The sequence below is a fragment of the Camelus ferus genome, chromosome 24, assembly GCF_009834535.1.
Source record: "Camelus ferus isolate YT-003-E chromosome 24, BCGSAC_Cfer_1.0, whole genome shotgun sequence".
Taxonomy (NCBI): Eukaryota; Metazoa; Chordata; class Mammalia; order Artiodactyla; family Camelidae; genus Camelus; species Camelus ferus.
Window position 1 is genome coordinate 5,755,378 of NC_045719.1, and position 13,861 is coordinate 5,769,238.

General features: G+C 47.8%; 1 protein-coding gene across 5 annotated transcripts; it reads right to left on the bottom strand.

Moving 5' to 3' along the window:
- Nucleotides 1–2,605: 2,605 nt before the first annotated feature.
- Nucleotides 2,606–10,953, bottom strand: TGIF1 (TGFB induced factor homeobox 1). Of its 5 annotated transcripts, none has more exons than XM_032467114.1 (4): nucleotides 10,386–10,526; nucleotides 9,954–10,274; nucleotides 4,465–4,691; nucleotides 2,606–3,665 (listed from the first exon to the last, which is right to left on the bottom strand). In XM_032467114.1, exons 2-4 carry the CDS (start codon nucleotides 9,967–9,969, stop codon nucleotides 3,090–3,092), a joined length of 819 nt encoding a protein of 272 aa, XP_032323005.1. In that variant the 5' UTR covers nucleotides 9,970–10,274; nucleotides 10,386–10,526; the 3' UTR covers nucleotides 2,606–3,089. The 5 variants fall into 5 exon arrangements, with proteins under 5 accessions (XP_032323005.1, XP_032323006.1, XP_032323004.1 ...); XM_032467115.1 differs by lacking the exon at nucleotides 10,386–10,526 and adding an exon at nucleotides 8,219–9,768 and having other exon boundaries at nucleotides 9,954–10,350; XM_032467113.1 differs by lacking the exon at nucleotides 9,954–10,274 and having other exon boundaries at nucleotides 10,386–10,953.
- Between the last annotated feature and the right edge of the window lie 2,908 nt (nucleotides 10,954–13,861).

Consider the following 13,861-nt stretch of genomic DNA (forward strand, 5'->3'; position numbering starts at 1 on the left):
GAAGCCAGGCAATAAATGAACGCCTTTCAAGTGATAGGAAAAACCCAGAATTCTATTTTTAGTGAAACTATCCTTCAGAGATGAAAGTAAAATAAGTCATTTTCAATGACCCAGAATAGAGTAGTCCCCAGCAGGCCTGCACAGTGCTCAAGAAAATTCAAGCTGAAATGACTTGCCTCTTGGATGCACAGGGAAAGAAGAGCATCAGAAATGGTAAATGTCTAGCAAATGTAAAAGACTGTCTGCAGGCGCATCTTGTTTTATTGCACTTCGTTTTATGCAAATGTTGTGTTTTTTACAAATTGAAGGTTTGTGGCCGCTCTGTGTCACAGCACGTGCTCACTTCGTGTCTCTGTGTCACATCCTCACAGTATTTCAGTCTGTTTTATTTTTATTTGTTACAGTGATCTGTAATCAGTGATCTTTGATGTTATTAAGTATTGCAAAAAGATTATGACTTGCTGAAGGCTCAGATGATGGGTAGCATTTTTTTTTGCAAATAAAGTATTTTTAAATTAAGGTATGTACAGGTTTTTGTACACTTAATATACACAGTATGATGTAAACATAATTTTTATATGCACTGTGAAACCAAAAAACTTGTGACTCACTTTATTGCGATGTTCACTCCATTGTGGTGGTCTGGAACCAAATCCACAGTATCTCCAAGGTATGCCTGTTTACATTTTCTTTTCTCTTGATTAAAAAAAAGACACATTCCTGTTTAAAACAAAAATTTTAACATTGTACTGCTGGATTTATCAGGTATATAGCTGTTATATACGAAAAACAAAAAAAGGAGAGTAAATGGAACTATACTATACTGTTGCAAGGTTCTGTATTTTGTATGAGGCTATATTCTAATCCCCTAGAACAACCATTAAAAACAATAGTTTATAAGCCAATAGAAAAAAGTTTTTTAAATATTTAAAAAAGTCTACTTACCAGAAAGAAGGCAGGAAAAGAGGAACCGAGGGAGGAAAAATCCCAAACGGTAAACTGAATCCAAACATATCAATAGTTACATTAAATGAAAGTCACACACCAAGTAAAAGGCAGAGATTGTTAGGCCAGATAAAAATTTAAGACCCAACTACATGCTGTCTTAAAGAGATGAACTTTAAACACCAATTAAGTTAAAAATAAACAAACGAAAAAAGATACACCGTGCAAATACTAAGTATAAAAATTATTTCTATTTGACTTCAATTTGAATACATTTTACATGTGCTTTTCCAATTATATTCATTACACACCAGTTATTCATCAAGCAGGATGTATTTGAGGTGTTTTATTTTTTTAACCTCTGGGTTTCATCGATCCTTGACATTTTTCTTTTAAATCACTCATGGCTCCCTCCTCCCCACTTCTAGTATGATTAATGAAATGTCGTATCAAGCGAAGCCTTTCAGGGTTTGCTGGCCTCCCTTATCTGTCCTCAAAGAATCCCAGCCTTTGATCCAGCTATTAAAGCAAGTAATGATTCTTAATCACCTTTTTTTTTTTTCATTTTTGTTTTAGCCCTTTTATACACCTTATTTCATTTTTGGTTTTGTCTGTTTCTGTGACTCTGAGGGGGGGCCAGTCCACCGGGGGCTGACGGGTCCTTCAAAGTTGCCCCATCACAGGCCAGAGCACCACATTCTCCTCCCTTGCCTTTCTTCCACCTCTTGGTTGTCCTCAGCAGTTTTTCTCTTCAATTTAAAACATCTTTTGAGTTTAGCTGTTTCTACAGCAGGGACTTTCTAAACAGGATTTCAAAATTAGACAAACTGAAGTTTGGAAGAATTTTTCTATATTCTTTAAACAATAGTGACGCTCTAACGCTCCCTCAGACTTAGACAAATCGTAGCTGGGGCAGGGCTGGAAAGAACATGGCTGTAATAACACCGAAACCTCATACTAAGCATGACTACAAAGAATGGTTTTGTGGCATGTGACATGTTGGCTCAACCACGTAAGTGAAAGGAACACCACCAGTTCCCTCCCGGCATTCCCGGCTTCACAGCAAATCGTCCGAGCCTGCGGACAACACGTGTGTGTGGCACCACTTCTCACACACGGTAACCTCAGAAAATAAACCTAAGATGCCGACAATCCCACAGGAGACAGAACCCTACTATTTTCATCACTTTAGAAAGTGTTTTGAAAGACCGTTTTGAATGTAAAGGCCAACTGTACATCTAAACAAAAATTATTTTGAGGGTCACATGCACGGGAGCACTAGGAGGACTGCTTACTCCTGCAAACCTGAGCCATCCTCAGGTGCCCGAGAACTTCCTTTCCAACACCGGTCGTGTCTTAAAATATGCAGGACAGCTCACCAAGGGATTCAGCGGTGAGCTAAACACCAATGGAAGTGATTCATTTCCATCTGTCATGCAGTTTTAAGTAAAGATTTAAGGGCCTGCTCTGCCTCCTATCAAGAGTAAATATCACACATCCTGTTTATACAGACTGGCGATGTCCACAGTTCTTCAAAGAGCTGGTGACACCCCCCAACTCACACTCCACCCCACCCCCAACTTCCTGCTTATTGGGGTGCTATATTCCTACTCATTTTTAAGAAGCATCTCCCTCAACAAAATACTCTGCATTACAGTCATTTTTAAAGAAAATACTTTATTACGTCATGAAAAAAAAATGCATCAATCAACTAGATTCATACCTGTTTGGGAAAAAACTGAGAATTTATTACACAGTATGTGGGCATCCTGTTCCACACGGGAATGAGAAGATGCTATAGGTTCTCTAAGTATTGCACAGTCTGAAAAAAACACCAACCAAAAAAAAAAAAAGAGGGAAAGGGAGGGGGGGAAAATCACATGATCTTGGGAACCATGTCACATTATGAATAATCTACCAAGAAACATTTAAAAAAGAAAACCCTTTGTTTCTACAGTAGCTTTGAGTTTATAGTTCTTGGAATGACTATATTCCATTGAAGACATCTCAGTAACAGGAAGCTTCATTTTAGCAATCCCATGTGCAAATATTAATAAAAAAATATATAAAATAATGCAATTCATCTCTTGCCATCACCCCGGCAATCATAACATCTTTGAGAACTGTTTTGCTTGAAAAAGGGGTTAAGCCGTAAGTTTGGCCTGAAGCTCCATCTCTGCAGCCCGTTTGAGTGCAACGTCTACAAGAAGCTGAAATCCACTGAAGTCTTGGTTGAGGTCTGGCGGGGTCGGGGGAGGAGTGTTGAAAAGACCACTCTGTGTATTTGTACTTGGTCCGGATTTACACGTGTCCTCCGGGTACATGAGGGAGGTGTCTGTGAAGCTGCCGGCTGCTATCTGCTGTATATCTGTGTTTTGTCCCACGCCAACTGGCTGGCAGAGAGAGAAAGGCACATCTTTCAGCGCAGTCACAGTGGTATGACAGATCACTGATGGACGAGCCAAAACTGATCCCGGGGATGATGGCTTGGGAGACAGGGGCCTCCCCAGGGCTGGGTTTGGTCCAGCTGTACAGGAATGAAACGCGCTCTCCTCCAGAGCCGGTGCGAAGGTTCTGAGAGCCACCACTGACTCTACAGAACCAGCTTCAGCAGTCTTGGCCCCACGGCGGGAAATCGTGAACTGATTTGGATCTTTGCCATCCTTTCTCAGCATGTCCGGGAGGAGCCTGCGCCGGGCGTTGATGAACCAGTTACAGACCTGAAATCACACAGGGATGCTTTAACCCTCTGCAAACACGGCAGAGAACCTTCTCAGGGACGCCTGGCTGCTCTCTCTCTCTGCATTAAAGAAGCCATGGGAAGGCTTATCAGAACCTACAAAGTTATCTCAAGGTATCTGAGTCCAGCCAAGAAAAGAGAGCTGCTTCCTGTCATAAACCTTCCTCTTCTAATACAAATTCCCTTTTTTTGGTCTCTCACCATCCTTAAAACTTTTCAGGAGGAAGAAAGAGAGAGAGAAAAAAAAAAAGGTAGACATGCTCAAATGTCTGAAAATGACTTTAGAGGGACGTTTACCTGTTAACTCTCCCCACGTTAACCTGTTATCTGCGGCCCCAGCATCTAAGTTAATCAACTACAGGAAACCCTTTCCTGGATGAAAAGGGCCACTCCTCCCAGTTACTGATTTTTCCCAGTTCAAATGGCTGTGTCAACAGACAGAACACGAATTACCTCACTGAAGCCTGTTCTTGTTTAAACATCAAACCAGTTTCCTGGGCAATAGAGTAAGATTTAACCTTCTTTTTATGTGCGTTGCATAAAGGCAGACTCTTTTAGGCGTTAGAGGAAATGCTATTTGACAGATGACTGTCAAGAGTTTCTGTTTCTTTATCTAGCCAGTTATTAACTGTTAGCACTGTAAAGTTTACAAGAAAAAGATACCCCCCCCTTTTGAGTGGGGAGGTGCTTAATGACTTGCTGTACAGGAATGCTATAAAATGACTTTGGCGGGGAAAGCCGCCCCCCCGCCGTGCAGAGCTGGTGCTCCTCTCCCTCACCTGTAGTGTCGATAGGTGTGTTTGCTGGGACAGGAACGCTTTCTCTTGCTCGGAGGGGTAGGCGTTGTACCGGTGCTCATACAGCCATTCTCGGAGGATCTGAACAGACTCCTTGGGCAGATTGCCCCTTCGCCTTCTCTTGCCTGAGCCAGCGGAAGAGGAGAGGTCCAGGGGGCTGTCCATGCTGTCATCATCCTCCGTCTCACTGCCGGACGCGGCAACGACACCTAGGAGAGGACAAAGGCCAGCCGTCAACTGCGTTTATCAGCAGAGCACCTACTGCAAAGCCCATCTCTTGATCACTGAGCACAACTGTGTGTTCTCAACTCCCAAGAGTGAACGAAGGACCGCTGTTTTCTGTCCTGAAACACCAGAGCTCATGTGAAATTTCAAGAGTAGCTCAACCAGCAGCAGATTCTAGATTCTCAGCCCACCGTCAGATTCCTTTTTGGACCCACTTTCCTCTAGGATTCAGCGTCTCACATTCCTTTTGAATGATGCTCAGGAAGTCTAATCCAGCAGGTGAGACAAAGCTGCACCCAAAGCGAGGAACTGGCCACGTGTGAAACAGGAAAGGTGCTCCAGCAGACGGATGTGTCTGACAACCTGTCTGTGAGGTCACCACTAACTAGGAGAAGCAGTCCGATGGCCATCCTAATGTACATTTAAAGCGCTGTTCTTCCTCCTTTTTCCACGGAAGGTTTTGAAATAAAAGGGAAGATTTGTACATTTTTTCCACTGCTGTAAGGCAGGAAAATTACACACTTAACCCAGTTAGTTTTCTACAGATGAATGTATGCCAACATTTTCTGCCAGTTCCTTTTCTTTTACTTTTCATTGCTACCCCCATTTACTCAAAACTAGAGCCCTACTTCTAAGGGACAGTACATCACCTTTTACAAAATACAACCACTGAAGTTCTATTTCATTACACAAAAATATTTTTCTACTATCACTACTTTAGTAAGAGGTCAAAAGATGCCTAATACTAAATAAATTTTAAAATTTCCATAAACTTCAACTGCCAAGTTTAATCTGAACCTAGAACTCCATATCAATAAGCAGAGCTCAGCCTTAAATTATTACATGACAAAGAAAGCTGAATATACAACCCCCAGAGGGAACTCTGTTTGTAAGTACTTTAATCCTACCAGAAATTTTAAAAATTCACAAGCCATAGAGAATATTTAAATCACACATAGACTGGGTCCCACAAAAATTCAGACTTGGCCCTTTTAGACATTTAAACATAATTTTGAACTTTAAAAAACTTTAGCAAACACTATAAATCCCCCTACTTTCAGAACTATAGTAGGCTACTCTGACTAAAGAAACACATGCTCATTTTTGAAGACAAATTTGAGATTTTTTAAAATGAATTAAAAACCATAGCATGTTTGAAAATACCGGTATTTCTATATAAAGGAATTTAATTAAACCTAAAGGTAGGCATTCCTTAGCTTTGTTGACAGGCCTCAAGCGGCTTACTATGATAGGAAATAAAAACGGAATTTTCCTTGGTGATAAACCATTCAATGTATTTTAAAGGAATTTTTCTAAAAACCCATCCTTTTGAAGCATTTTAACACACTGAAACTCAAAAAGCTACTCATTCAAAGATTTGTTCATGAGATAACTCGCCAGTTAACTGAGTCTCTTACTTAGTGACACATTTTCAGTTTTGGACTGCAGGGGGCAGAAGGGGCTGGAGGGAGTGTCCACAGAAAGGCAGAACTTCTAAAGACAAAGTAAAGCAAGTTCTAACAAAAGAGCAGGATGATTTTGCAAATTCACTTCAGCTCAAGGCTTAATGAACAAGCAGCCATCAATTTGAGGCCCAGGAACCCTAAGTTGTAACCACTGCCACATATTTGATGCTTCTCTAACCCAGCAGTTTTCATTACACTGCTTTTTAAAAAAGTTTTTAAAAAAGGAGGCACATTTAAAACTGAAAGTGCCTTCACTGTTGAGAAGATGAGAAACTTATATTGAAATTTGGGTGAAGAGCAATTAAAAAGTTTTAAAAAGTGAAGAAAGTATAAATGTTCCTGTTTTACATTTGCTGATTAAGAAATCTTAACTTCTAAAAACATGTCAAGTAACTGAATTAACTAAAGAAACATTGAATAAAGCAGTTTGTTCAAAATCTCTGAAATGCTAGACATCCTTCCCAAGGCTTTTAATTCCCCTCCTTCCTTTAAATCTGGAAACAGTGTGAAAACATGCTCATTGAACAGTGAATTCCCAACTGTAAACTGATAATAAAGAGTTTGAAACAAACAAAAAAGCCCTGAAGCCTGTCCTTTGATCTGCTTACTTAGTTTGACAAGAAGCCTGATCTTTCAAAATAGGTTACTGACACAAAAGCAGATTCCAGTTAAGTAACACCCAACTGCAGTGCGACTTTACTCAGTTCTCAGTTCATTTAAATAAATGAGTGCCAGGCCTCTGGACCACTTAACAAAAGATTTCCAATATGTGCACAAAAGCTTAAGTAACAGGAAGTTAAGACTTCAGTTCCTTGGCTGCACCAGCTGTTTCACTGCAGCAAACCACACTTGCTGCTGTCAGGGCTGTTTTCATTAAAACTCTCCCTCCGGATTGTGGCTCAGCTTGGAAAAACAAAAAGACTTTTCCACGTTACTCATTTCCTATTGTAACAGAGCTTTTGAACACTTTCCCGGTTACGACTTGTTTCCAAACGTCTTGCTTTGCTCACACTTTAAAAAATGTGGGGGGGATGAGGGGGGTTCGGGGATCACAAGCCTCTTTTACTCCATCCACATACAAGGAAATGTTGTTTAGAAAGCCACAAGATGGCCTATGAATCCCACAGCCCTAAAAAGCAATTTTCTTTTCTTAATAGGAACCGGGGGAGGAGGAAAGAATGGTTGTGAAGCTTGACTTTTAAAAAAATCTAGAAGAGGCTAGAAAAGGACCTGGGAATAAGAATAGAAGGAAACGTTTAAGCGTGCAATTAGGGAAAAGGCGAACCTAACCTGACAAGTTTCCTGAACAGAACCCCTCGGAAGCGACAGGAATCGTACTTCACACCCCAGGCGCTAAATCCCAGGAGCGCTGGGCTGACCCCAGGCACAGCAATTCTAAAGCAAGAATTCCATAGTCAGAAACCGGGAGCAAAAAGAGACTTCGGGGATTTTCCTCAACGCATTTTCTGCTTCTTTTAAAGTCATTTGGGGAAATCTTTTTGGCATCCTCAGCCTTCTAAGACGAGACACTATTATCACAGAACAGTCCTAACAAATCCCCAGCTCCGCGATTGAGTTTTAAGTGCTTTTGTTTTTAACAAAACTTGGAAAGACTGTCACAGACTTTTACAAAACAGAGACAAATGGTCCAACTCGGCGAGCCAGGCGGGCCAGCTCTCTTCCGGAGTCCTCGCGGGGGCCACTCGGCGCGCCGGCCCCCAGGTGGCTCCAGGCCGGGGCGGGGCCGCGCCGGACGCGCGGAGGGAGGAGCCCGGCCCGGCGGCTTTTGTTCCGCCAGCTCCGCAGACCCGGCTGAAGTCGCCCCTCCGACCGCACGAGTTAGCAAACGCGGGCCTCCGAGTTTCAGGTTACTAGAAGAAACTAGAAACCGGGCCGTGAATCTTAGCCTTCTGAGGGGCCTGCCCACCCGCAGAGGATTTGCCAGGAAAACCTAAAAAGGGAAAGAAACCCGGGCAACCTCGGCAGTCTCCGCTCCCCCGCACGAGCTCCCAACCAGTCGCAAAGTTTCCCCTCCAACACGTCACCTTTCATTGTTTCCTAGAGTCGGCGCGCAGGAGCGGGACCTGGCGCCCCGGGGCAGCGCGTCCTGAATATTCCCCAGGGGCCGGCGGGTTCCTGCCGCGTCCTTCTGCTGGGGGTGGGGTGGGGAACGGGGTTGGGTACCCGAGAGTGCCGAGGGGGGATAGGGGTGCCGGGGGAGGGCACCCGAGAGCCTTGGGGGTGTTTCGGGGAGGATATTCATTGCCTCCCCAACCAGAGTCCGAACAATGGGGGCAGCCCGCCCCCGCGCAAGTCCAGCTTTGCTCTCGGATCATCAAAAACAACCCCCAAACTTATACCAGTCAGTTCAACCACGAGGGCGAGGACGCCTTCCAGTGATGATCTGAACCTGTCAGTCCTCCACGAGTCGACACGGCCTCTAGAGGCCACACGGGCGCTCCCCGAGCGCGTTTTCTCCCCGAGCCCAGTTAAACGCCCAAACCTCCGAGCCCCCGGGGAGGGGACGCAGGGAATCCCATTACAACTACCCATGCCCGGGTTTTACTCTCGCCCGGAAAGCAGGAGGTGGGGAGCTCCGCGTATGTCAAAGTCACCAGCCCAGGATCAAACGAACAAAAGTCCAAGGTGAAAACGTGGCCGAGGGAACCTTCTCGGGTTCAAGGGTGTCCCCCTCTAGCAGGAGCCCGTTTTAACTGTATTCGCCGGACGACTCTGAAAGAATGTGAAGTTGGAGAAACTCTGGACGCTGCTGGGCATGCGCAACAGCGCTCCCCACCCCCGCTCCCCGCCCGCGCTGGCTTCCCCCAGCGATTAACTTCTGTTTTGAACCACTCGACATAAATCACAACAGAAAAGCCAACTCCGGCCCACGACGGAACGTTCAGGGGTACCTCCCAGGCGGGGACTCAAAAGTTAACTTCAAAAGGGAGTTAACATTCTTTGACCTTTCGTGGTGGTGTTTTTTTTCTTTCTTTCTGTGTGTTTTGTTTTTAAACCAGACTGACGGCAAATTTTAGTTGTAAGGCTTCCAAAACGCTTCGTGGAAACAATGACAGACTCACTTTTTGCATGTTACATTTGGACTCATTCTGACTGCACGCCGCTTGCCCTCAGTACTAACTCTTCCTCTTGCCCCAGATTCATTGTGGGAAAACTTTTAGAGGCTGGGAATTCTGAAAAGTCTAGCTTTCCAAAGGTACCGACGCCCGAGGGCGATCTGGGGGTCCAGAGTCGCATTCCTCCGATTGTGAAAACACCCCATCACTAGCGAAGAGCGTGCCCGGCCCAATCCGGAGTGAGGGGGGGCCCAGACGCTCAACTTTCAGACAAAGGCGCCTCGGCTCCGCCGTCCGGGCCGCCTCAGTCCCGACCGGGACAAATGGGCCGGGGGTGCCCCGGACCTGGACCCCACTCTCTGCCGGCGAGAAGGAGCGAGAAGCCACGCGGCGGCGTGCGGTGTCGGCGGAGACAATGAAACTTGGAGGCGCACAAACAAGGCGGTCAGCGTGTTTCTTGACAACGTGCCAGCAGCGTGGAGAGGCCCGTCTCCCCACAACAGCCCCTCGTGTTGTGTCTAGAAGGAAGACAGCAACTGCCTTTTCAGACGCAGCCTCAACAAAGACAACGGCCGCCGCTCCGGCCTGCGAGCCCCGGGGCGGAAAAGTCCACTAAGTCACTCTCGCCCCAAGCCCGGCGCCGCCCGCGAGCACGTTTTCCCCGGACTCGCGCCCACGGCGCGCGCAGCCCGCGGACTCTTACCTTTCTTGCTTTTCATTCTGGAGCTCCGGTTCCAGCGCGAGGCAACGCTGGGTTCTCGAGGGGCCAGGAGTGAGAGCGGAGGAGCCCACCGATTGTTCTCCTTCCCGGCCAACTCTCCCGTAACTTGTAGGACGCGCTCCAGCCGTTATTGCTAAACAAGGCTCTCGGATCCCAGGCGCCCGCTCCTCGGGCAGAATTCAAGTGACACTTGGGCTTCCTCCTGGCGGGACCTTCTGGCAGCCGGGGGCTCTCCCTCGCCCAACTGGCTCCCCTCCCCACTCCGCTCCTTTGTTCCCCGCTCCTGCTCGGCGCACCTCAGCGCTGTCAGAGTGAGCGAGGCGAGGAGGGAAGGTACAGGAGGTCCTGCCTCCGCCCCCAGCCGCCCGCCCTGTCCCCCGCCCGCCCCGCCGCTCCTCCGCCCCTCCCCCGCACCTTCCAGCCAGGAGTACGGCACTGAGCGCCGCGGCCGCCTCACTCCGCGCCCCCTGGCCACTGTCACCCGTCCTTCGTGGGGGCGGCCGAACCCAGAAACGTGATCCCTTCTCCCAGCTATGCGCACGCCTCCTGCGTCCCTGGCTCCGCGGCGTTGGTGACACCGACCGAGTGCTCCGAGTTTCTCCTTTGGGCCTTTCTTCCCGGGGCTGGCGAGGGTGCGTTTGGTTATGAAATTGCAACAGATGGAAAAAAGGCCGCCCTCTCTTTCCTCTCCTCCACCCCAGGGAAGAAAAGTCTCCTGTTTCGTTTTTGACAGCTGCCCCAACTCCACCGTCCCAGCTCCAGCGGCCGTAGAAGTCAGCCGCCGCTGATTCAAGGGGCGGGGCTCCGTAGGAAAAGTATTCGGGACAAGAACCAACTTCTTCCAGAATGCACGGCTGCCATTGACATGCGGGCGCGGCGCGGCGCACCCTTCTCCCGGGGCTCTTCCTCGAACAGCGACAGTGTGGGGCGGGAGGGGAGGATGAGACACAGACACCCCAGGCGAAAGTCTGTTCCCCCGGGCTAAAGCTGCGAGTTCCGGACTGGATTGCAAGGCAGTTTCGAAATCTAACACGTTGCGGACAGACACTTGTCATGCTCACATGCTCTTTAAAAGTCTCTGCCTGGGGACGGCGCAGAGCGGACGCGCGCCCGCCCCGCTGAGACTCAGCCTGACACCCCCGCCCCCGGACCCCGGCAGCTGCCGCCTTTATGGGAAGGGGGCTCCCACACCCGGGGCTGCTCTTCCGTTTGAGTAAACAGAGTCTACTTTTAGGACTCAAATCCTGCTAGGGGACCCCTTCTCCACGACATCCCGGAATTTCAAACAGAAACTAACCTTTAAGTAAACACATGTTCCTGTTGGTTTATTTTGGTTGAGAGGAGGGCTCCAACAGGAGTTCCTAGATGAAATTACCCTTTTAAAAGACCAGATGGCTGCTGGGCTGATTTCAAGAAACGCATGCCCCCTCCCCGCTCTCTCCTCTGGGTGAAGTTTTCGCGTGTGTCTGTCTTGTTGTTTTGAAGTAAACGAACTGTCACATGCCACAGTAAGACTTTCCCCATCACTTAAAACACACACACACACACCTAAACGTAAATAAACCTAGTAGAGACGTCAGCGCCTGAGTCTACCCCCAGTTTCTCTGTGCTGTTTTTGTTTTGTAACCTCGATGGAGAACCCGGCAGAAGCTCCGTGGAAATAAGGTTCAACCAGGGGAGGAATAAGGCAGCCAAACGATGACTAACTAGACTTTGGAGCCTCTGTTTTAGGATCACGCTGAAAATTAAAGCCAGCCTCCCACCCACTCACCCTCCCAAAAAAGACACCCCCGCCCCTAAAGTGAATTAAGGCCAGAGTTTACAAAGCTTGGGTGGTTTTTCCAATTACAGGACTTAAAGTGAATATACAAGGGAAAAAGCCTCACTAAGAAGGCGGCAACCTTTCGATTTTTTTTTTTCCCTGTGGTGTGCCGACTGCTCGGCACCTAAGAGAACACACATCTGAAACGGCAAAGGGGAAAACACGGTCCGGGGGGAAACCACCAGCCCGGAGGCTCCCCTGCAACTTGCTGGAGCGCAGTTCCTTCCCCGGCCTGGCTGGAGATGAATCAGCGGCTGCGCCCGAGCGCAGGACAGATGTGGGGCGGGGAGAGGGTGGGGGCCGCCCGTTAGAGGGCCGCTCCGACCTCGCATTTGAAGGGTTGTTTGTCCCTGGGATTGGTGGCTCACATCCGTTGGGACCGGGAGAAGGGGGAGGAGGGACGCAGGAGGAGGAGCCCGGGCGGCCGACGCTGCGACTCCGCGGTCTGAGTGGCAGGAGCCTCGTCTGGAGCCGGGTGGTTACTGGGGAGACGCTTTGTTTGCTAACTTCGAAAGCGGCTTCGGCTGCCTCGGCCGCTTTCGAAGCCACTCCACCAAACACGCCTTCGGGTCGACTTAACCCTCCCCCTGGCCTCTTTCATCAGCCCGAGACCAAAATGTTTCCTTCTTCCGCGTGGCTGTCCTCGGCCACGCGGTGGCTCTCACTGTGTACACAAAGGTATCTTTTTCTTCCTCTCAGTGAACTTGGCGAGTACTGCGATTCTCAGGCCACCGAGATGGAAACCGAGAGTTGAAGTGAGTTTATAGCTAGAAAACAAACTGAACAGGGTAGGAGGAGGGGCGCAGAGAATTAAAAGCCTCTTTCAGATTGAGAGGAGGAACAAGTCGAACTTTCAATTCTCTTGCTGGAGGTCCGGCTGGATCCGGCCAACGCTCGCCGTTTGCTCGGGCAAATCGTATCGAAGGACGCGGTTATTAAAGCTGGCGAGATGCCCCGGAGAGGAACGCTGGCATCATTCTGTGCGATGGCTCCTCTGGTACAGCTCCCCCTCCACACACACCCCCAAGGCCCGTCCCAAACTTGTTGGACCCTTTGGATTGTTGATCCTTTCTGGGAAGAAAGTGCCTGGAGCCCGCATAACACAGGCAAGGAAGACAACCCAGAAGAGTGGGCTCGAAAAACCAGCAATTGCTTAGGATTATTTTTGTTTGTTTACTTTTCTCAAGGTGGAAAAACAAGTTTCAGTTCTGGCTCTGTGAGTCCCTTCATGTCCCAGGCAGGGCCTCTCTGTAAAACCCATCCAATGACTTAAGATTCTTTCCAGTGCTAAGGAAAAAAAAAAGTGGATTCACATTTACTATGTATTACTTGCTGAATTCATATGAATGTTAATTATATTGGAAAATTGCACCAGTGAAAAGTGATCTTCGGTTTGGTGCCTGAGAAAGGCGCTAATAACGTTCTTCACCATTATTTTTTTCCCTCAGGGCACACATCATTCCATTGCTGTCTTATCTTCTCAGGCTGCCTCAAGGCCAAGAAAAGATACTGAGTTGTATAAGTTACTTTTCCTAGCTACAAACCCTTCAAAGGCAAACAGGTCAGGAAAGTGTATCAATACATGCAGTCATTATTATCATTATTATTTTGATACTAGGTCCATCAAGTGACTGGAGAAATTATTTATTTCGTTCTGCTCAACGACCACTGGTAAAGTATGGTTTCCACCCAGCACTGTCTTAAGGGGAGGAATCATGACTCACACTCACTGGATCTTTTGCTTCTGGTCTAGGGGAGAGATATTTTTATAAAACACACAGACAGCCGGGCCCCAAGCACTGCACGAGGGTTCTATAATCAGCTCTTCACATCTCAGGTCAGGGGGTCTTGGGCTGCTTAAGGAGAAGCTGGCCATTGTCTGTTGAAGGGCCTGGGGCTGAGCTGCAGCCAGCTTGCGGTTTTATCCATCCCATCAGGAGGACCCTCCTCCCCTTAGTTACAGGAATAACGCTGCTGGTGCTACTGCTTGTGTTTGTCATCACTTTTCTCCCTGCTTGCACTTCCCTTCCCCCTCCTTTTTCCCTCTAGCACAGCCCTCATTTCTCTT

Coding starts and splice junctions, on each gene's coding strand:
- TGIF1 (XM_032467114.1), bottom strand. Junction 3,666..4,464: donor CACACCTATCGACACTACAG/GTGAGGGAGAGG, acceptor GTGTGATTTCAG/GTCTGTAACTGGTTCATCAA.